Source organism: Sarcophilus harrisii, chromosome 1 (genome assembly GCF_902635505.1).
Source record: "Sarcophilus harrisii chromosome 1, mSarHar1.11, whole genome shotgun sequence".
Taxonomy (NCBI): domain Eukaryota; kingdom Metazoa; phylum Chordata; class Mammalia; order Dasyuromorphia; family Dasyuridae; genus Sarcophilus; species Sarcophilus harrisii.
The window spans coordinates 393,551,594-393,574,758 of NC_045426.1; the positions used below are offsets into that span (position 1 = coordinate 393,551,594).

General features: G+C 34.6%; 1 protein-coding gene across 1 annotated transcript in view; it reads left to right on the forward strand.

Moving 5' to 3' along the window:
* Nucleotides 1–22,519, forward strand: part of SRD5A1 (steroid 5 alpha-reductase 1) — a 38,679-nt gene extending 16,160 nt beyond the window's left edge. Inside the window, exons 3-5 of the mRNA XM_012541197.2 lie at nucleotides 3,590–3,691; nucleotides 11,049–11,199; nucleotides 22,425–22,519. Coding sequence (XP_012396651.1) covers nucleotides 3,590–3,691; nucleotides 11,049–11,199; nucleotides 22,425–22,491 — 320 coding nt within the window. The 3' untranslated portion in view covers nucleotides 22,492–22,519. The remainder of the gene's footprint in view (nucleotides 1–3,589; nucleotides 3,692–11,048; nucleotides 11,200–22,424) is intronic.
* Nucleotides 22,520–23,165: the final 646 nt, after the last annotated feature.

The following is a 23,165-nucleotide window of genomic DNA, read 5'->3' on the forward strand; positions in this document are numbered from 1 at the left end:
CTAAACATTTTGCACACTTTTGTGCACAGTATAAGATTTTACACATCACGGGCATACCTTTTAATCCTCAAGGACAGGCAATAGTGGAGAGGAGAAGCAGAGATATTAAGACGCTCCTCCAAAAACAAAAGAAAGGAGGAGCCACAGGTAACCCTAGAGAACTTCTAAATCTAGCTCTTTTATACTATTAACTTCTTGATTTTTGACAAAGATGCACTGGCTCCTGCAGACAGGTTTTATAAACCACTGGAAGGGCAGTGTCCAGTGCGAGCAGCTCCACTATCTTTAGATAATCACCAGGTGATATGGAGAGACCCAGAAAGTGGCGAAAGGAAGGTACCAGATAGGTTAACTGCTTGGGGGAGAGGGTTTGCTTGTATCTCTACAGGTGGAGAAGGAATCAGATGGGTGCCAACGAGCCATATTTGCCTTGTCCATCAGAGAGAGACGGAGAAGGCTCTTGAAACAAAGGAAAAGACCCAAGAAACACCAGATGGTTTCGTCGCTGACTGTGCTCACCATTGAAAGTGCCTGGCAGTTATGGTGTTTGACTCATGGATATCAAAAATTGTTGGACTTCAAAACCCTCAGGAATCATTGGATTCTCTGAGACATGATAAGACTGTTGTAGGACTTCAAAACCCTCAGAAATCATTGGATTCTCTGAGACATGATAAGACTGTTGTAGGACTTCAAAATCTGCAGGAATCATTGGATTCCCTAATTCATAAAAAGACTGTTGCAGGACTTCAAGAATTTGCAGGGATCATTGGATTCCCTGAAACGTGAAGTAAAGTACAATAGGTTGGTTTTGGACTATTTCTTAGCTGCTGAAGAAGGCATATAGGTGACTGTTGTTTACATACCCTCCTTCTAGGACTTCTGAAAATCTTTTACAATATCATGTTGATTCAAATATGAATTTTTGTTTTATTGTTTGTTATATCACTTCTTGCATATACAATTCATGTTTGTTACACCACATTGAGCCTGCACTGGCTAATGTCTGGCTTGACTTCCCACTTCCCTTTGGTGTTTTTCTTCTCTCTTCCTGAGAAATCAGGGAGGGTGTGATCATCTCCTTTTTAGTGCTTTCATCTCCCTTCCTGAGAAGTCAGGGAGGGTGTGATCACCTCCTTTTTGGGGTTCTCACCTCCCTGAGAAGTCTAAAACAAAAGAAAGCAGGAGATATAAAGGGCTGAAACTATGAAAGGGTGTACTTGAATCAGACAACTGAGCACTTAAAGCTAATTACCTATTCGATATGAGACAATGACTCTATTAACATAAGTTTGGAAAAATGGCCCTTCTCACTGTTTGGTGCTTACTCAATGTTTGGCTTTAAAATAATCATAGGCAAGGATTAGAGGGTGGAATGACAGAGGCAAGAGCTCACTAGGCAGTAGGACATGGAGAAGAAAGGTAGAGATTTTGGACTCCAGAATCTAGAAGAGATCTTTGGCAAAACTCCTGGCAGTTTGCCTGCTTCTCCCCCTAAAGACCAAGGACTTTTTACTTATCCTAACTCTGGCTGATCCTGAGGCCTCCAGGGAGCTAGCCCAGACTTAACAGGGCCTAGCATATCATGGTCCATGAAAGTCATGAAAAGTGGAGCATGCCTGAACAACTGAACAATAACAGAAGCTTCAAAAACAAAACAATAATTGTTTTGCTTTAATTTAGAAGCTTTGCTAATTTGAAGCACTATTTATCTTGTTGCATAGTTTTCTCCTTAAATGCAAGTTTTAGAGTACATAGTTCTACCCTCCAAATCAAGCTACACAGAGAATAGTAATGAAGTGAAATATCAAAGATGATAGGATCTCGCATGTACAAAAAAAGATTACTTTTTGATAAATTAATATGAAGTGAAAAGAGTAGAAATTTAACTGTATATTTAGAAAATTGCTTTAAATATGGAAGGAAATGGATTTAAAATACTATTTTACATCATACATGTTGATTAGCTCTTGCTCAATGGTAGGCTTTAAACAGTTTTTATATCTAGTTTTAAAAGATAGAATAAAAGTGGAATAAAATAATAATTACAGACTAAAGTGACTGTTTCTATTTTAAATCAATTGATGGACTAGTTAGGGATAAGTTCAATATGCTTTATTATATGAAATATTTAATGTACAAAAGAAATTTATATATATGTGTGTGTGTGTGTGTGTCAGTTCCAATAAAGCAACCAGATATACAGTAGACAGAACATAAAGACTATCTCAGATACTTGCTATCTTTGTGACCCTGAGCAAGTCACTTAACTCCTGTCTCTTTAGGTTTCCCCAGCTATAAAATGTATATAATAACACCACCTACCTCTCTCAGAGTTGTTATGAGCATAAAATGCAATATATTTTATAAAGTGCTTAGCCAATGCCTTGAAAATAGTAGGCATTTAAATGCTTATTGAATGATTCTTAACAAAGTTGGAAAGAACAGTGATGGTTGGACTATAAGGTCTCTGAAGTTCCTTCCAATTCTAAGATTCTAGAATTTGTGAATCATTGAAGCTATATTTTTTCTCCAGCCATACACTCTTGACATTGTTTTTCATATGTCATTATAATATATTCATATATATTACTACATATGATGGTGATGATGATGATGATGTTCAGTGCATCTCCCCTGCCTTAAAAACTTTTTACTGATATACCCCTTTCTACCCTTTCAGCTATATATACACAGCTCTTCTCACCCTCCATTGACAGCCCCACCCATCTGAGCTTGATAACTCAGTTAAACAAAGAGTCCTTCCTTCTTACTTTTCTTCCTTCCTTTCTGCCTTTTTTCCTGCCTTCCTTTTCCCTTTCCTCCTTCCTTCCTGCCTGCCTTCTGTTATTTATTTATTTATCTATTGTTGTTATTATTATTATTATTTGCTGAGGCATTTGGGGTTAAGTGACTTGCCCAGGGTCACACAGTTAGGAAGTATTAAGTGTCTGAGACCAGATTTGAACTCAGGTTCTCCTGGCTTCAGGGCTGGTACTCTATCCATTGCACCACCTAGCTACTCCCTGTAATTTAGATTTTTTTTTTGGACTAGGTGAAAGAGGAGATTCTTTCCCTCAATTGCTACCTGGTTTTAATCACTGAATGGATGTGGCCTTAGTCAAACTGACCTGTTGAAATCCTTAGCTTAATAAGCCAAGGTCTCCCATTTCATCCAGGGCCAGCTCCAGTCATCCTGAGCTATATCTGGCCCCTGGATCCAGATGTCTGTGGAGGGAAAAGTTAGGTAGGTAACCTTGCACAGCCCTCCCTCACTTGGATCCAATTTACTTGCATGTCATGGCATCACCTCCCTGATATCATGGTCCTCTTAGAGAATGAAAGACAAACAACAACAATAATAATTTTCCCTGCAAAGATATAGAGGCTGGGGGATTGTATAATTAATAGTCTTTGAACAATTAAAGAAGAAAATTAATATTTTTCAATGCCCTGGAGGGTAGTGAAACAAGAAGCAGATTTCATAATAGTAGCAATTAAATTGTTTTAGAAAGATTTTATGTTAGTATAGTTAGTAGTATTTATAAGTACTAAAGCAATTTTTATTTTTATTTCTTTCCCTCATTAGGTTGTGCCATGTGGCTAATAGGGTTGGTAATAAATATCTATTCTGATCATATCTTAAGAAACTTGAGAAAACCAGGAGAGACTGGATACAAAATACCAAGGGGTAAGTAAAAATCATATTGGAATGAACTATTAATGAAATTATTGTAGCATTGCATCAAAATTATGTAAGATTCTGATAAGCAACTTTAGTATAATATTAAGTACTTAATGATCTATAAAAGTCATGATCAACCACACTATTGTACTATTTAGGTAATGTTCTGTGTTTTGTGTGAGAAAATTAGGGTGTTTTTTTTTTTTTTTAAGGCTTTTAGATTTCAATTTCTCTTAATCTGATTACTATAATGAATGTGTATGTGTCTGTGTATATGTGTATGTGTGTGTATTTTCAGTTTTTTTGCTTTCAGTAAAAGAGGAATAATAATATTGATAGTACCTACTTGGAATCTAAGAATTTTGAGAAAAATACTTTATAAAGCTTCATTTACCTGTAAGATAGTATCATCATTATTCATCCTGCATTTGTGTTACATCAGTTTGTAATTTAGATGAAAAGGCAAGGGTCAAAAGAGTTGTCTTGTACTTGCTAAAAGGTGAAATGAGGCCATAAACTAAGAATGGTATTTTTCTTTACTACTCAGCAATTTCAAAAAAAGTAATTCATAAAATGTTTCACAACTTAGCACTAGTGGAGTCCCAGGGCTCCACTATTCCTTGAGTACAGATTGTCCAAAACGCAAACTAACCCTATCATACTGGAATAGCTGGTTCTTTTAAATACAGAACTCTTTCTTCTCCCTTAAACCTATTAAGGACTCCAGCATCATTCCATTCACCTAGAGTTGAAACTCAAGTCATCCTCAGCTCCTCTCTATCCTTTATCCTCATATTTTATCATTTTACACAACATATACATGAACACCCTCACAATTTCTCTTACAACTGTGTCCTCCTCTCTAATCTCTTGGCTTCTCCCCCAACTCTCATTATCTCTTAAGTTGGACTATTACATGAATCTATCAATTAAACCTTTGGTTCCTGGCTTCTCTCTTTTCTAATCCATCCTCTGTGTTATTTACTCAAAATTCTCTACTTTGGTGCAAGTAGCAGTGTCATGAAAGTGGCATATGTGATGATCACCATGACGTTAAGGCAAAATCAAAAAAGCTAAACTCAACCCTGTAGTTGAAAAGGATTGAGCAAGTCTACCATTATCCCTTTTACAAAGGGGACCAGGGCTTTGAAATATTTTATTTATAGCCAAACATGGTAGAGGTATTGACTTATTTTGATTAAAAAAAAAAATTTCTCAAATTTTTGTTCAAGTAATGGCTAGCTTAGATAGCAGTATACCAGTACCAGTAATAATCAAACTTCTTATGGCTGACTTTGTATAAAATATTGGATTCTGCAATTATTGCTGTCAATTTGGTTATAAATGGGAATTAATTGGAGACGTCTTCAGAGATTCAAAAGGAGATTATGTGAAATTTGAAAACTGATATCCCATAACCATTGATTGAAAAATTGCTCTAATTAGAATCAATATTTGTGACCTGAATTTAGGCTTTTATAGGCCTACTTAGTCAAATTTGCTAAGATTTTTTTTTTTTTTAACTTCCCTGTTCCTATGGGCTAAAGTCCAACCACAAAGATTTAAATCTGTAACCTTTTGCTGACTATAGCAAAAGATGAGTAAATATTACCATAGGATGTTTGTTTTCCCATGAGCCTTTCCAAGGGATATGAGTTAATCTGATGATAAAATATTTACCAAAAGGAGACTTCCCAGAGGTTGCTACTTAACTCTGTTTTTTTGTTTTTTTGCTGAGGCAATTGGGGTTAAGTGACTTGCCCAGGGTCACACAGCTAGGAAGTGTTAAGTGTCTGAGGCCAAATTTGAATTCAGATCCTCCTGACTTAAGGACTGGTGCTATATCCACTACACCACCTAGCTGTCCCTCCCCCCACCCCAGTTTTTTTTTTCTTGCTGCTCTGGATTATGGAAATCTCCCCTCTGAGAAAAGTCAAACACAGCCCATCCTCCATCTTTGTTCAGATCAGTCACAGCCTCAGATATCATTTGTATCATTAGACTATTATTGATACCCTATATAACCTGTTATTTTGTCAGCTGAATAAAAAAGTCGTTCTGACTATTGGATAGATTCTTGACTGCTGAAGAATCTTAGATCCACTTTATAGATATTTGCCAGTCATACTGATAAATTGATCATGCTTGGAACATTGTGCCTTACTTTCTCTTTATTAAGGATTTTTATCATGACACATGCCTTTTATTTGCCTAATTCTGATTACTTCACTTTAAATGATTTTATGTACGTTATCCCATGCTTCTCTTTATTTTTCATCAGCTGGCTACTTTGTTTCCAATTCTTTGCTATCAAAAAAAAATACCAACTATTATATCTAACAAGAAAAACTTAACATTTAGTTATCCCTGTAAAATTAGCAAAAGCACTTTCTCCACAACAACTAGCTGAGGTAGGCAATGAATTTACTTAAAAAGGGGGCTGTTTTAGAAGACAACTCTCTGTTAAGGAAAATAGTTATTGCTGAATATTTTCAGAGGAAGATTTTTAGCACTCCTGAATAGATATGAGGGAATATTAGTCTATCAGAATGATTTTTAAGAGATATGAAGCTACAAAAGTTAAGGCTAACATATCAGTTTTACAAAACAAACCGGAGCTAGAACTACCCAAAGCAAACTGACAGGTATTTTCTCCTTGATTTTGGAGTCCTGGAATTTGATTGTAGTATTTCTGGGAGTTATTTGGGATCTATTTCAGGAAGTGATCAATGGATTCTTTCAATTTCTGTTTTACTCTCTGGTTCCAAGATATTAGGGTAGTTTTCCTTGGGAATTTCTTGAAAGATGATAATCTAAGCCCCTTTTTAATCGATGGTTTTCAGGTAGTCCAATAATTCATAAGTTATCTCTCCTTGATCTATTTCCCAGATTAGTTTTTCTGGTAAGATATTTTTCATTTTCTTCTTTTTTTTTCTTTTGATTTTGTTTTATTATTTCTTGATGTCTCATGGAATTATTAATAATCATAGAACCATTAACTTGCCTACTTCTACTTTTTAAGGAATTAGTTTCTACAGTAAGCTTTTGTATTTCTTTTTTCCATGTGGCCAGTTCTGCTTTTTAAATAGTTCTTTTCTTCAGTAAATTTTTATGCCTCTTTTTTTAACCATTTGACTAATTCTGTTTTAAAAAGTATTTTCTCCAGTATTATTTCATACCTCTTCTACCAGGCTTTTAGTTCTCTTCATAATTTTTTTTTGCATTTTCACTCTCATTTATTTTTCCAATTTTCCTTCTGTCACTCATTTCTTTTCTTAAGCTCTTCTAGGAATTTTTGTTGGGCTTGTATCTAATTTGCATTTTTCTTTGAAGCTTTACTTTTAGTTTTTTTTTTTTTAACTTAGTTTTTGCTTCAGAGTTTTGTCTTGATCTTTCTGATCACCACCATAGCTTTTTATCATGGGCTCTTTCCTCATTGTTTGCTCTTTTTTTTTTTTTTTTTTTTTCCCCAGCTTGTTTGTTAACTTTGAATTTAATGTTAATGTTGAGCTCTGCTCACTTGTGGGTGAGGAGGCAGTGCCATGTGCATCAGGTTTTTTCATGTTGCTGTTTTCAGAGCAATTCTGTGGGTCTGTAAGTTTTCAGTGCTTCCAAGATGGTGTGATCTGAGAAGAGATGTGATCACTGCTCTCTTCAATTTATGCTCTGGTCTTAACACTGGAATGGCACCCATTCCCAGGTAGCCAAAAGCACTAATGCTCCTCTCTACTCTCCAATGTCTCTGGGCTTAAAGCTGTCACTGCTGCTGTCACAGCTGCCTTCAAGGCCCATGCCTGCTGTTAGTGCTACATGTCACATACTCCTTCTTTCAGCTTCCTAAGCTGCCTTAGGCTGGAAAAATTTCTTGCCTTCTGTAGTGTCTACCACTCCAGAATTCTATTTGATGCATTATTTTAAAGTTGTTTGATTAGAAATGTTGAACGAGTTCACTGAGTTAATGCTACAACTCTGCTGTCTTGACACTACCCCTATCTTCTGTTTTTATGTCATGGTTATTTCTTGATAGCCCAAATTAGAATATTTATATATACTTATAGAATACTTATATACTTATAACAAATCTTTTTTAAAAAAAACTTAAGTAAAATCATTTGACACAATGACTGAATCTGACAGCATATACAACATATTGAACTCATTGTCCCCATTTCTTTACCAAAAAGAAGAAAGTTTGTTTTGTCATCTTTCTTTCAAGACTAAGACTCACATAACCTTAAGTTCACTTGCTTTTCTGGTGTCATCTACAATACAGTATTCATTCAATCTGTTGGTTAATCAGTGAGCATTTATCAAGTGTTTACTGTATGTCAAGCAGTATGCTAAGCATTTGGGGTCCCAAGACAAAAATAAAAACAGCAAAACTTACATTCTACCATGAAGATACAGCACATATTGAGGAGCGGTGTCCAGCAAGAAGAGCTTTATTCTGTACGATGAAAGTGTCACACAAATGGAAGCTGCTCCTGGCATTTTACTACAGACTCAACTATTGGACAGTTCTTATAGTGACCAGGATTGCTAATAGAACCTTTGCAGTGTTACTATTCACTTGATAACGTCTCCCTTCTGGAAGAAGTGAAAAGTATAGGGGAATGCAGTGAGAGAGTGGCAGGTCAGTGGGCAATATGCCCCTATTGGTTATTATCTTGGTGGATGGCTAGATGAAATAAAACATAGTATGGAAATCTGGGATTGGCAAAAGTTAGGGAACTGAAGTAAAAATTAGCTTGTCTTCTAATCTAGGTAACTCCACCACAGGGAGGAATGCATATCAAAAATACAGTTTTCTTGGTTTTGCTTTTTTTTTTTTTTTTTTTTATTCTGTATCAGTTCATATGTGTTTTTGTATGTTTCTCTTAATTGCTTGTATTTCTTATTCTTAACATTTTTTCTCATTTTCTCTGATGCAATTTTTATATTATGTTCATTTCCAAATAGATTACTTCCTTCTCCACTACTATGCTTTCCATTCTTTGTAACAAGCATTATAATGAAAGAAAAAAACAACAACAACAGGTCCACAAAACTAACCAATATATGAATCATATATGATGATATGTATACTATCCCACACTCTGGACCCCACTATATCTACAAAGAGGAAGGGAGCTGAACTTTGTCTAATATGGTCATTATAATTAAACAATGTTTAAGGTATTTTTGTTGTTGTTTTCATTTATGTTGTGGTAGTGATTTTGGACATTATTTTCCTGCTTCTGCTTATTTTAGTCTGCATTAATTTATAGGTCTTGACTACATTTCTATGACTGTCATCTTCATTATTTTTTAACAGCACAACACTGTTCCATTTTCTCTTTTAGTCAGCTATTAACCTACTCAGTGGACATCTACTTTGTCTCCAGCAATTTTTGTTATTTTGCTACCACAAAAAGTGTTGTCACCTTTGACAAGTTTTAGGAGACTCTCTGCTGCATATTAGAGATATTCCCTAAGAAAAGAGCAGACTCTTCTATTATTTGTGCTTATTTATGTCAGTTCAATAATGTTATTCTTGCCACTACCAGCAGGGAATTCCCAAACAGTCCCACTCTAACTTCAATGAATCATTATTGGATGACCTTTCTCCTACTGGCCCTGGTATATTAGATATGATTTGTAAAGGGGAAAAAAGTGAAGTCCAATGTTCTTTCCACTGCACTATGGTGGCAATGCATTTTCTTGTAGTCTTTGTCTCAGTAGAATTAAAGAATTAAAGAAATAACATTTATCAATTCCTGACCCAAAAATTCATAAAGAATGTTTTGTTTTTCCTCAAAGATCAAATTCAGTAGAAACCCTTTCAGAAAGGGGCTGGGCAACTTGACATTGGAAGTTATTCTACAGTAGCTTCCCAGAGACATTTCATCTCTTGACCATACTGAGAATGACTGGGTTTATATAATCCCATTTTATTTTATTTTAGAATTGATCTGAAGGACATGACCAGACAATTCTCAGACAAAGAAATTAAAACTATTTCTAGCCATATGAAAAGATGCTCCAAGTCATTATTAATCAGAGAAATGCAAATAAAGACAACTCTGAGATACTACTGCACACCTATCAGATTGGCTAGAATGACAGGGAAAGATAATGCAGAATGTTGGAGGGGATGTGGGCAAACTGGGACACTCATACATTGTTGGTGGAATTATGAATACATCCAGCCATACTGGAGAGCAATTTGGAACTATGCTCAAAAAGTTATCAAAGTGTGCATACCCTTTGATCCAGCAGTGTTGCTACTGGGCTTATATCCCAAAGAGACGTGAAAGGGACCTGTATGTGCAAGAATGTTTGTGGCAGCCTTCTTTATAGTGGCCAGAAAGTGGAAACTGAGTGGATGCCCATCAATTGGAGAATGGCTGAATAAATTGTGGTATATGGATATTATGGAATATTATTGTTCGGTAAGACATGACCAGCAGATGATTTCAGAATGGCCTGGAGAAACTTACAGGAACTGATTTTGAGTGAAATGAGCAGGACCAGGAGATCATTATATACTTCAATAACAATACTATATGATGATCAATTCTGATGGACGTGGCTCTCTTCAACAATGAGATGAACCAAATCAGTTCCAATAGAGCAGTAATGAAGTGAACCAGCTACACCCAGCAAAAGAACTCTGGGAGATGACTGTGAACCACTACATAGAATTCTCAATCCCTCTATTTTTGTCTGCCTGCATTTTTTATTTCCTTCACAGGCTAATTGTATACTATTTCAAAGTCCGATTCTTTATATAGCAAAATAACTGTTTGGGCATGTATACGTATATTGTATTTAACTTACACTTCAACTTATTTAACATGTATTGGTCAACCTGCCATCTGAGGGAAGGGGTGGGGAGAAGAAGGGAAAAAGTTGGAACAAAAGGTTTTGCAATTGTCAATGCTGAAAAATTACCCATGCATATATCTTGTAAATAAAAAGCTATAGTAAAAAAAAAAAAAAAAAAAAAAGGCAAAAAGAATTGATCTGGGATCAATTCAGCAATATTGGTAAAACAGAAGAATTTTAACTTCAACCAACCTATTAGATCCATCTTTAATTTTAAACAAGTCCGAGTCAAATTGCTAAACCCATTCAGAATCCTGCTTCATTGAGGAGTGTGTAAAAATAGAAATTGGAAAAGTAAAAGTCAGTTATTTAATCTTACTAGTTGTGATGTAAATTCTGAAAGGAATAGGTTTTTCATATTTAAATTCATATTCTTTGAAAATCAATGAAAGAAACAGCTTGAAAATAGTTAATGTTCATGAACTGATGTCACTTCACTCTTGTGAGGGGAGTTTTCATGGTAAATTTACTTTTGTTTTGGTTTCTTTCATTTTAGGAGGCTTGTTTGAATATGTTACTGCAGCCAATTTCTCTGGAGAGATAATAGAATGGTTCGGATATGCTCTTGCAAGCTGGTCCCTTGAAGGCATTGTATTTGCACTATTTACAACCTTTACTTTAAGTGCCAGAGCAAAACAACATCACAGGTAAGTTTTTTTAAATCTTAATAATTCTTTGTGTTTATTTTATCTTGTTTTAATTATAAAAACTGGGACAACAGTCATAATTTCTGAGGCAAGATTACAGTAAAAATAAACTTGTGAAGATGAGCAGAGAAAACAGCCTTATGCTATATATATGCTATTATACAACAATGTCAGTACTTAACATATATGTATCAAATAATACTACATCTAAATATTTAAAGGAAAAGTTAATCAAGGGAGAAATAGATTATAAATCTATAATAGTAAGAGACTTCTATGTATCCCTTTCATACCTAGTCAAATCTAACAAAAAGATAAATAAGAAGAACCTGACTTGAACTTCAAAACTTATTGAGATGAGATCTCTCTGATGATTACTAAATGGAAACAGCAAGGCATTTGCATATCTTTCTGCTATGCTATCTTTACAAAAACTGACCATGTACGGAGGTATAAAATACACAAATGAATGCAGAAACATTCCTTAAATGAACACAATAAAATAAAAATTATATTAAAAGGCCCTTGCAGAAAGAAAAAAATAATTTTAGACTAAATATCTCAATCCTAAAAAATTGATGAATCAATGAGCAAAGCATAGAAACAATAGAAAATTTCATCAAAGAAAATGGCATTAATCAAAAATATAGCAAAATTGATAGGATACAGCTAAAACAAACCTTAGGGGAAATATCTATAATTATTTTCATCAACAAAAGAAAGATAATTAATTGGGCATGCAGCTACAAACTGGGGGAACAGCAAATCTAACACTTGGTTAAACACTAAATCTGAAAACCAAAAAAGCAATAAACAAAATTAAAAGCAAACTCCCCCAAAGCAAACAATCTTTTAATTGATAAATAAAACCAAGTGTTAATTTTAAAAAACTAATGTAATAAACAATTAATTTGACTGAAAAAGAGCTAGAAGAGCAAACTTTTTCTATTAACAATGAAAAAAGAAGATTCACAATTGATGAAATAAAGATGACTACCAAAAACAACTTATGCTAGGGTAACTAATAACATAGATGAAATGCATGAATACTAACAAAAATATAATGTGCCAGCTTAACAAAAGAAAAAAATAGATTAGGTAGCCCAATAGAAATTAAACACACCATAGTAAACTTCCCAAGGAAAAATTTTAAGTACTAGATGGATTTCCAAATTAATTATATCAAATATTCAAAGAACAGTTAATTTTAAATATTTTGTAACCTTTTTGCAAAAATAGAAACCCCTCCAGATTCTTTCTGGAATAAAATATGATCTTAACACATAAACCAGGAAAGAAAACTATTATTAGTATCTCTACTAAGCATTCACACAAAAATATTAAATAAAATATTAGTAAATAGACTCCAAGAACATAGAGGGGAGAAGGGAAAAAAGCATTTATTAAATGCCTATTATTACACTTGTCATTTCTATGTGTTGTAGCTGAACAATCAAGTTTCTCATCACAGATTTGGTATACTGTTCTGCATATGGTCTCATGTTTTTAAAATAGTTTTTGAATGAAGCATAACAGATGAATAGCCAGCGTATTCTTCATAGTGAGTATCCCAGAATTCTTCTCCTTGGACCAGAAATTTGAAGAGTCTATGGACTCTTCTGATCAATCAAGGAGGTCTGCTTCAATAACTCCTAAGTCCTTCTTCAATTGATTCTGTCCACTGTCATCACCAGGACTACATAATTAATAAATATTTATTAAGCACTTAATATGTGCTATACACTCTTCTTAGCACTGGAGATACAAAGAGAAGCCCTCAACGAACTCGTCATCTAATGGAGGAGACAACAACAAAAAAAACTTACAAATGAGCTATATAGAGGATAAAATAGAAAATAATTAACAAAGAGAATGCATTGGAATTAAGGGGGTTGTGGAAGACTTCCTGTATTGGTGAAATTTGGATTGGGACTTAAAGGAAGCCAGGAGGTGAAGATGAAGAGGGACAAAAAAATATTTAAATCATGGAGAACAGTGCATGAAGTCCAGAAGTGGATTTTTTTTTTCATGAAACAATCAGAAGGCAATATCACTGTGTCAAAGAGTATGATGTGAAGAGTAAGGTATAAGAAAAATAGAAAGATAGGAAGGGGCTAGGTTATGAAGTACTATGAATACCAAAGGTAATTTTATATTTGATTCTGTAAACAATAGGGAACCACTAGAAATTATTGGATTGGATGTAGGGGAGAAGACTGACATAGTTGGACCTATGGTGTAGAAAATTCACTTTTATGGCTAAATAGAGGATTGGAGTGAGCAATCAGACGACCCACCATCAGACTATTATAGTAACCCAGGTGTGAGTTGAAGAGGTCTACATCAGATTTGATAGCAGTATCATAGGAGAGGAATGAGTGCCATTTTCAAGATATATTGTAGAGAGAAAATTGATAAAATAAAATTAATTAAAAGAAATAAATAGAAACTACATATTATTGAAATGTACCATAGATAACAAAGTAATATCAGTAATATAACAATGTTGAAAAAATAAAAAAACTTATGAATTAATAAAATTTAAAGCTAATTTTTAAGGAAAAAATCATTGAGATTTACCGTATTAATAGAATTTAAAAAATCATTGAATTAATAAATAAATTTGGAGCTAATTATTTTTTCCTTAGTATTTTATTTTCTGAAATCAGCATGCTCATCACATAATCTTGTTGCTGTGTACAGTTTTTTCTTGGTTCTACTCGCTTCACTTAGCATTAGTTCATATAAGTCTTATCTAGGCTTTTCGGAGATTAGTATTCTGATCATTTCTCAAAGAACAATAATATTCCACTAGCTTGATTATACCATATCTTATTCAGTCATTCCTCAACTAATGAGCTCCACTCAATTTCCATTTTCTTGCCATTATAAAAAGAGCTGCTACAAAAATTTTTGCACATGTGGGTCCTTTTCCCTCTTTCCTGATCTCTTTGGTGTACAGATATGCTGGGTCAAAGGGTATGTACAGTTTTATAACTTTGGGGCATGTTCCAAATTGTGAAGCTAGTTTTTTTCAAAGAGGAAATAAAACTTTAACTTGATGACCAAAAAAAAAAAAAAAAGAAGAAGAAAATCAAACTAGTAATATCAAAGGTTTTGAAAGTTGGACTCTTGACCAATGAACAAAAAAAAAAAAAGAAATTATTGGACATTGTTTTGCTTATATAGCCATAAAAGTTACAGTCTAAATAAAATGTATTAATATTTACCAAAAATATAAAATGCACAAATTAGTATAATAAGACAGGAAATAGAGGACCTAAGTAGCTTCATCTTAGAAAAAAAAAAAATTAGATTGTCCACAAATTAACTCAAAGAAAGAAACCCAATGACCAGATGGATTTACAAGTAAATTTTATCAAACATTTAAAGAATAATTAATTTCAATATTATAGAAACTACTTGAAAAAAAATAAGAAAAGGGGGACTTCTATTGAACTTTTTCTATAATATAAATGTAGTCTTGATACCAAATCAAGGAGAGTTAAACAAAGAAAGGAAAGCATAGACCAATATTCGTAATGAATATTGATGCAAAAATTTTAAATAAAATATTTAAGCCAAGAGGCTGCAGCAACATATTTCAAAGGTTATGCACTATTTATATCAAGATTTATATCAATAATATAGCCTTAGTTCAGTGTTAGTTAAATTATAAAGATATTTGGGCATATTAATAACTAGAACAATAAAATAAGATTTTTTTCAATAAATTCAGAAACCATGCTTGAGAAGATATACAAAATCCTGTTTTTAAAAACCTCTTATGGTCCTCAAAGAGGACCAAAATAACATCACTATTTTAGAGACAAAGTAAAAGTATGAATAACTGTGGCTGATCAGACCAATATGAGCTCAGAATGTTCTACTCAGGACAAGCACAAATAGTCCAAGTAAACACTTGGGATGGATTGTCTAACTTTTTGCATCTCACCTTTCTTTAGAGCTGCTTCAATTCTATGTTGCTTATAGAGCACAATCCCTTCTCTGACGAGAACATGCCAGGGTAGGCGATCTTATGCTAGTGTCTCCCATGTTGCCAAACAATTCCAGAGTTCCTGAGAGACCTTGAGAGTTTCCTTGTTTCATTTTTTCTGACCACCATATGAGCATTTGTCCTGTATGAGTTCTCCATAAAATAATCTTTTTGACAAGCATATGTTTGACATTTGAACAGTATGGCCAGCTCATTGGAGTTGCACTCTCTGCAGTAGAGTTGGAATGTTTGGCAATTTAGTTCAAGAAAGGACTTCAGTATCTGGTATCTTTTTCTGCCAGGTGATCTCCAGAATCTTCTTGAGACAATTCAAATAGAACCAATTCAATTTCCTGTCTGGTGCTGGTATATTATCTAGATTTCACAGGCATACAGCAATGAGGTTAACACTACAGCTCTCTAGACTTTCAATTAGTGTAATACCTCGTTCCCAAATTTTGTGGAGCTTCCCAAACACTGAGATAACTTCTGGCAATGCATCTGTCAACCTCATTATCAATGTATATGTGCTTGGAAAGTGTGCTGCCAAGATAAGTGTACTTATCCACAATATTCAGAACTTCTCCATTTGCTGTAACTGATGGTTCCATTGATTGTGCTGGCAGAAGCAGGACCTATGTTTTCTTAGTGTTAATTGTTAGGCCAAAACTAGCACAAGCAGCTGAGAATCAATCCATACTTTGCTACAACTCGGCTTCAGAGGCTACTTTGAGTACAGAATCAAATACAAACAAAAAAATCATGTATCACCATTCCCTTCACTTTAGTCTTGGCTCAGAGCCTTTTCAAGTTGAGAAATTTACCATCAATGCATAGCTAACCTTGATGCTATGTTTTTTCTCATTGAAGACATTGGCAACATGGCTGAAAACATCATGCTGAAAAGCAAGGAAGTAAGCACATAGCCTTGTTTCACTGCATTAGTTAGTGGGAAAGCATGAAAGCACCATCCATTACCTGGAATCTGAGCAATATTGCTATTATGAAAAATTCACGTATGATAAAGATCAATTTCTCTGGGAAACCAAATTTTCACATAATTTTCCTTAAGGCCTTGGTCAGATATACAGATGTTTTATGCAGACTTCTGTTCTGCTCCCTGGCATTTCTCCTAGAGTTCTCAAGCAGCGAACACCATATTGACTATTCCTTAGCCCTTTTTAAAGCCATATTCTCTCTGAGGTAGATGACCATCTTCCAGGTAGAGAATCAGCCTATTATAGAAAACTCTGGCAAGAATCTTGCCAACAATAACTGAGACAGCCCCCTACCCACATTCCAGGCAACTGTCACAGGACAACCTATCTTTTACCTTTATAGAGCTGGACAATGGAGGTGTCCTTGAACTTCTAGGAGATAACCTCTTCTTGTTATATAACCTGAAAATTTTCAGAAACCTTTTGTATGAGCTGTGGACACTGCCTCCCACCTTGTAAATCTCATTTAGAGTAGAATAAGTACCAGAGGCTTTGTTTACCACAGGAAAGGAGCCCTATAGTATTCAAAACCTCTTCTGTGGAAACTTCAACTAGAGAGGGATTAACTTCACCTGAGGTAAATTATGAGTGGCTTCAGCACTGATAGATGATGATCTGTTGAGAACACTATGGTCAGCCTATCTCTCTAGGATCATGTTCTTATCACTGATCAACTGTGGTTCTATCAGCACTGAGTAATTGAGATTCACCTTAGATCTTTATTCCATAAATAGCTTTCAGGGTATCATAAAGCCCTTTGTATTGTTACTGTCAGCATAAAATTGAATTTCATCTCCCTTCTTACTGAGCCAAGAATCCTGCAGGTCTCTAAGCTTTACTTGTACTTTACTTTAAATGGAATTAAATGCTGCCTTCTTAGAGATGGATGAGCTTTCCTGTTGATACCCTGTGGAGTTCTTATTTTTCATTTAGCAGCTTCTGAATTTCCCCATTATTTTCATCAAACCAGTCTTGATGTTTGTGAATGGCCCAGATGAACAAATTCAGTTATGTATACCAAATCTCAGAAAGCTGCTCACTCTGTTTCTGCTCCACTGTTGCCATGTGTATTCGGCTCAGCTTTCTCTCCATGTTGTCAGCAAACTGTTCCTACAGGAAAGGTTATATGACTAGATTCTTTCGAATTACAAAATCTACACCAGCTTCACGGCACTCTGCTTCACTGTGGCCACTCCAGAAAAATGTATATTCAGTTCTGACTTCAGTAAGCTGACCTTCATTTCCCAGACTTGTTTCACTCAGAACTGCTATTTGGATGCAATATCTGCTAAGTTCTTTTGCTACAAGGGCAGTTCATCTTTCAGGTCTTCATGACTTTGTGTTGTCTGTAAGTGGGTACATATTTTATGTACTGACAGTGAGTCAAATCATCTTTGCAGAGGTTTTTGTACATTTTTTTATGTGTCAACTACAGATTGGGATCACTCCTGCTAAGCTAATCAGGTCAGATTAATAAACAGTTTTTAGCACACTTTTTCCATCCCCTTCCTCACACTCGATGAGTAGTATGGTCCTTAATAGGCTGCTCAGACATCCAAGGGGCTGCCAAATCCCACTACTGCTTCCAGTGAGAAGACCATGCTATGGTCTAGGCTATCTGTATGCAGAGTTGTGACTACAGCTCCCAGTGTATCCACATCTGCTGCATCATTACTTGTCTATCTACACAGGATTTTGAGATAGGGAAAAATGGTGAAATGCTATGAGTGATGTCTTTGGATTCATGCAGAACATAATTAAGTGTAGAATGATGTAAGTGAGGTAGAGTTAACACAAAGCTGTTGACATCTCTCTTCCAGAGCCATCACAGTTCAGTGGCAGGACAAAGTAAAGATGACTAGTGATAGCTCAAGATGTAGAGAATGACCTTCGCTTCTTTGATGTCTAGCCACACTTTCAGTGCACCACAACACCCACTTCAGTTGCCTCATGGCCACTGGAACAAGTTGTTCTCATCCACCTATTTCACATGCTTGGGATCGACATCCCCTAATTTAAAGATGGATTTGAGACCCCTCGATGGTCCTCAATCTGTTTTAGCCTGTCTGCCAAAAGATTTTACTAGGATGTGACTAGTATGTATGTTATAACTTCTTGGAGCCACAAGTGAGGTTTAAGTGAATCAGGTAGACAACAAAAGTAGAAAGAAGCCCTAAAAAGAATTCAGCAGTCCTCACTAGTCTTCCCTGAACACACTCTACACCCCATTTTGTTTGTGCGTAATTGTCTTCTCCATTAGATTGTGAGCCCCTTGAGAGCAGGGACTGTTTTTTTAACACACAATTCATGGAATATAGTAGGCACTGAACAAATTCTTGTTGAGGACTTGTTGAGAAGACAAATCATGATTAAATTTATTTGAAATTAATTGAATGGCTGGGTAGCGTAATTCAGATCAATTTGGAATAAGTTCTCTAGCGTGGAAACTCAAGAATCTGTCCTTGGCCCCAAGATTTTTAACATTTTTATTAATAACTTGAAAATATGTTAATCAAATTTTCAGAAAATATTAATCTTGGAGAGTTTGTTAATATAATAATATAAATTATAAATTTAGGAAAAATAATGATGCTAGTCAGAAAAATGATGATCTTTCTTTAATATAAGTAATGTCTATCTAAAACCAAGAGCCAACATTATCTGTAATAGAGATAAACTAGAGTTATTTCCAATTAAAAAAAAAAGTAAGGCAGGAGTGTCCATTATTAGCATTATTGTACAAAACAGTGATGGGGCTTCTGGCTATAGCAATAAGACAAGAAAAGGAAATTGAGGAAGTACACATAGACAAAGAGAAAACAAAATTATAATTTTTGCAGATGATTTGATGGTTTGTTTAGAGAACTCAAGCCAACTTAAAAAAAATTAATTGAAACAATTAAGTTCAGCAAAGTTGCAGGATATAAAAAAACCCACATAAATTATCAACATTTCTGTATATTACCAATAGTCACAATGGTCAATTTCAGAGAAATCAAGATGAACCATATTACCCACCTCTAACAGAGGTGATAGACCTAGAATATAGATATTTAGACATGACCATTGAAGGAATTTGTTTACATGTTTATAATAGAGCTTTTGTTTTTCTTACTTTCTCATTTGAAGAAGGGAAGGGAGGAGCTACAAGGAAAAAATACAGACCTAAAATTTTTTTAAAACTTACTTTTAAAAAACTTCTTTAATGATTTTTTTTGTGGTAAATCTATAACTAGCTGCCTTTCCTTCCTATTCCCATTGAAAAAAGAGAAGGAAAAAACCCAAACCTTTGTAATAAGTATGCATATTCAACAAAACAAATTCCCATATTGAGCACAAGCGTGAAAATGTATATCTTATTCTGTACCTTGAATCTGAAAGCTTTGTCAAGAGGTGAGTAGCATATAGGAATTTTAGTCAATCTATGACTCTGTCCCTTCTTTTTTGGTCATAAATTTTTCCCTTACCCATAGTTGTAAAAGGTATATTCTTCCTTGCTTCTCTGATTTATTCATGATGTGACCTTTTGTATCTAAATCATGTCCATTTGGGGATTCTTAGGGTACATAGTATGAGATTTGGCCCGTATCTAATTTCTTTTTTCTTGGGGTTAAGTGACTTTTCCAAGGTCAACATTTTTAAAACTAAACACATCATTTTAATAATTAAATAACTTTGTAGAAAGTTTCAGATCTGGTATTAATGGACCTTTCTTTTCCACTTTAAAATATATGTGTGTGTGTGTGTGTGTGTGTGTGTGTGTGTGTGTGTGTGTGTGTGTGTATTTGTTACTAGATGTTGTGGAAAGATAATAGACTTAATCTAAAGAAAAACTTCCTAACAATTAGTGTTTTCCAAAAAGGGAATGGGCATATGTGAGAATGAGTAGTTTTCTCCTCACTGAACATCTTACAGGCAGGGTCTGGATGATCACTTTTTTTTGAGGACATTCTTGTTCAAATATGAATTGAACTAGATTGTCTTTGAGGTTTCTTTCAAGTGCGAAATTATTTGATTCTGTCATTCTGTTTTGTTGTTGTTCTTTGTTTTCATGTGTCATTTCTACCTTTGTATAATTGAACTGGATATCCCTTCCACAATGGGTTATATTCTACTTGTTTAAGAGATGGTAAAGCAACCTTTTTCCCCGCTCAGTTACAGTGGAGTGATATCATTTCTCTCAGGTCTTTCTGTATTAAGTGCTAGTCATCTTTTCAGATCCAAGGTAAAACTGCTCAGAAATGCAAATAATTATCCTAAATGTGCTTATAGAATGATGAAGTCAAAGCTAAACATCTTTACTTTATAATAGCTCTTTTAATATCCAAGTATTATTAACTTTAATTCACTGAGGCTAAAATTGAACTTGTTTTGAAACATTTCATATGCTTACTTAACCTAAAAGCAGCAACATGTTGTTGAATCATTTTCAATTTGGAGCACATAGTCATTATTCATATATTTTCTCGATAGACTTAATATCTTGAGAGACTTCCTGGTATAGTGGATTAGAAGCAGAGGTTCAAGGTTCAAGGACCTGAGTTCAAGTCTTCCTTTGACATTTACTGATTATGTGACCCCAAGAATGTTATTTAACTTCTCTCACTGCTCTAGGACAGATGTATCAAACAAAAGGGCCACATAGATCCATATTCTCCTGAGTACAGCCAAAACCAGATTAAAATGTAATTGAGAAATACTTAGATAAAAATATAAATAATACATTTAAAAATTAATTAAATGTGTAGTTGGCAGGATCCTTATTTACATATTAAGGGCCCTATTTCTATTTTAGTTTGATACCACTGCTATAGACAATTCTCTAAGCTGTCAATTTCAGAACTATATATGTGCAGTTGGGGATGAAGTTTATTCATCTTGGAGTTCCTCTCCATAGCAAAAAATTGCAGATCTAGCCCCTATATTTTCTTATAATTTTAGAGTTGCTAAGGACACTAAATCCCCTGAACTAGTCACTTAACTCTCCATACCACTTCTCAATATCCTTGGCAACTCTTTAATACTTTGTTTGACTTGAAGATATTTGCTGACATGTTTTGTTAAATAGGAAATTTCCTAAAAGGGAACATCCTATTCTAATTGTCAAACTCATACTGCTCACAACTTGCAAAATTCCCCAATGTGTCTACAACATGACCTAAATTATATTCATTTTATTGCAAGATTCCATTTCTATTTGAGTTTAAGGCCATTGACCTACACTAGTGAAATCACAGATCTGGACAAAAACAGGAAAATAAACCAAAAAAAAAAAAATCATCTTGCCAATTATTTGAGGGATTTTTGAACTCCAACCCAAGATTTTTTGTAGCTCTATTTTCCCACTACATTGATCAGTGAGAATCAATCAATAAGCATTTTGCAAACTGCTTATCACATGTCTGCTAGATAGGTTCTAAGTGTTGACAATGAAAATAGAGGTGTGAGACAGGATTAACAATCTTGCTGAAATCAAAATAAGTGAAATTTGTTGTGTCCTGCTTTCTAGAGCCCCCAAGTTGGGGTGATTAAAATATTGAGTCCGGCTTTCCTACAGCCCCCAAGTTGGGTTGATAAAACATACCGAGCTTTCTAGAGCCCCCATACCAGGATGATTAAAATATACTGTCCTAGTGGAGAAGTGATGAGGCAGGACTCCCGAAGATGGTGGGGAAATGGAGTCCATTTATTTCAAGCCCTTTCCCCTTTTTATAATATAACAAAAACAACACTGAGAACGTGGGACCACATAAACAACTTTCTATTATATATGGATTGCCACCTAGTATCACTCTTTGCCACCTGATGTCACTCTGCTTCAATCTCAACACAAGTTATCACAACTGCCTGACCTCTCAGGAAGGCTGGGAGCCTTTACGGGTGATGGGGAGCTGAACCAGACATTGTCAGCAGGTTCCCTCTGGGCTGAAGGGTCTTATACTTCACCCAGAGTTTCCCCACTGACTAAGATCCTCTATAGAAATTAGTTATCTCTTTTGAATAGCACCAGATATTTGATAGCCCATTTCATAAATAAAATTGTTTTAGGCATTCTACTGCCATCCTAGGCATTAGTTTAGTAGGTAGGTCTAGTTCAGCCATTTCTTTGTTCTATGTCATGATAATAAAAAATATCCCCCATTGCTTTTATTATGGAAATACCTGATTAATATTTTTTAAAAGAGAATTGTTTCGTTAGAAAAATAACTTCTTTTTCTTTTTTTTTTAAGGTGGTACCTGGAGAAATTTGAAGATTATCCAAAATTAAGGAAAATAATAATTCCATTTTTATATTAAACACATCAGTGAAATTTTCTTCTGTTTTCAACTTCAAAGGTTTAAGTAATTTTGTCTGGGGAATATCTGTGTGTGTGTGTGTGTATGTGTATGGGCATATACATATATATCATTTATTTCTAAATAATATTTCAAAGAATCTTCTAAGAAATTTTCTTATATAAGAGAGATAATTTTAAAATTATTGGTCTACCCGAAAATCATGATTAAAAAAAAGAGCCTAGATATCTTTCAAGAAATTATCAAGAAAAACTGTCCTGATATTCTAAAACCAGAGGGTAAAATAGAAATTGAAAGAATCCATTGATCACCTCCTGAAAGAGACCCTAAAATGAAAACTCCCAGAAATATTATAGCCAAATTCCAGAACCCCCAAGTCAAGAAGAAAATATTGCAAGCATCCAAAAATAATTCAAATACAGTGGCGCTACAGTCAGAATAACAAGAATTAGTAGCTTCTTCATTAAAGGATTAGAGGACTTGGAATATATTCCAGAGAGCATTGGATCTAGGATTACAAGCAAGAATCATCTACCCAGCAAAACTGAGTACAATTCTTCAGGGGAAAAAGTGGAAATTCTATGAAATATAGGATTTTCAAACATTCATGATGAAAAGAGCAGAGCTGAATAGAAAATCTGATTTTCAAATATAGGACTAAGGAGAAGCATGAA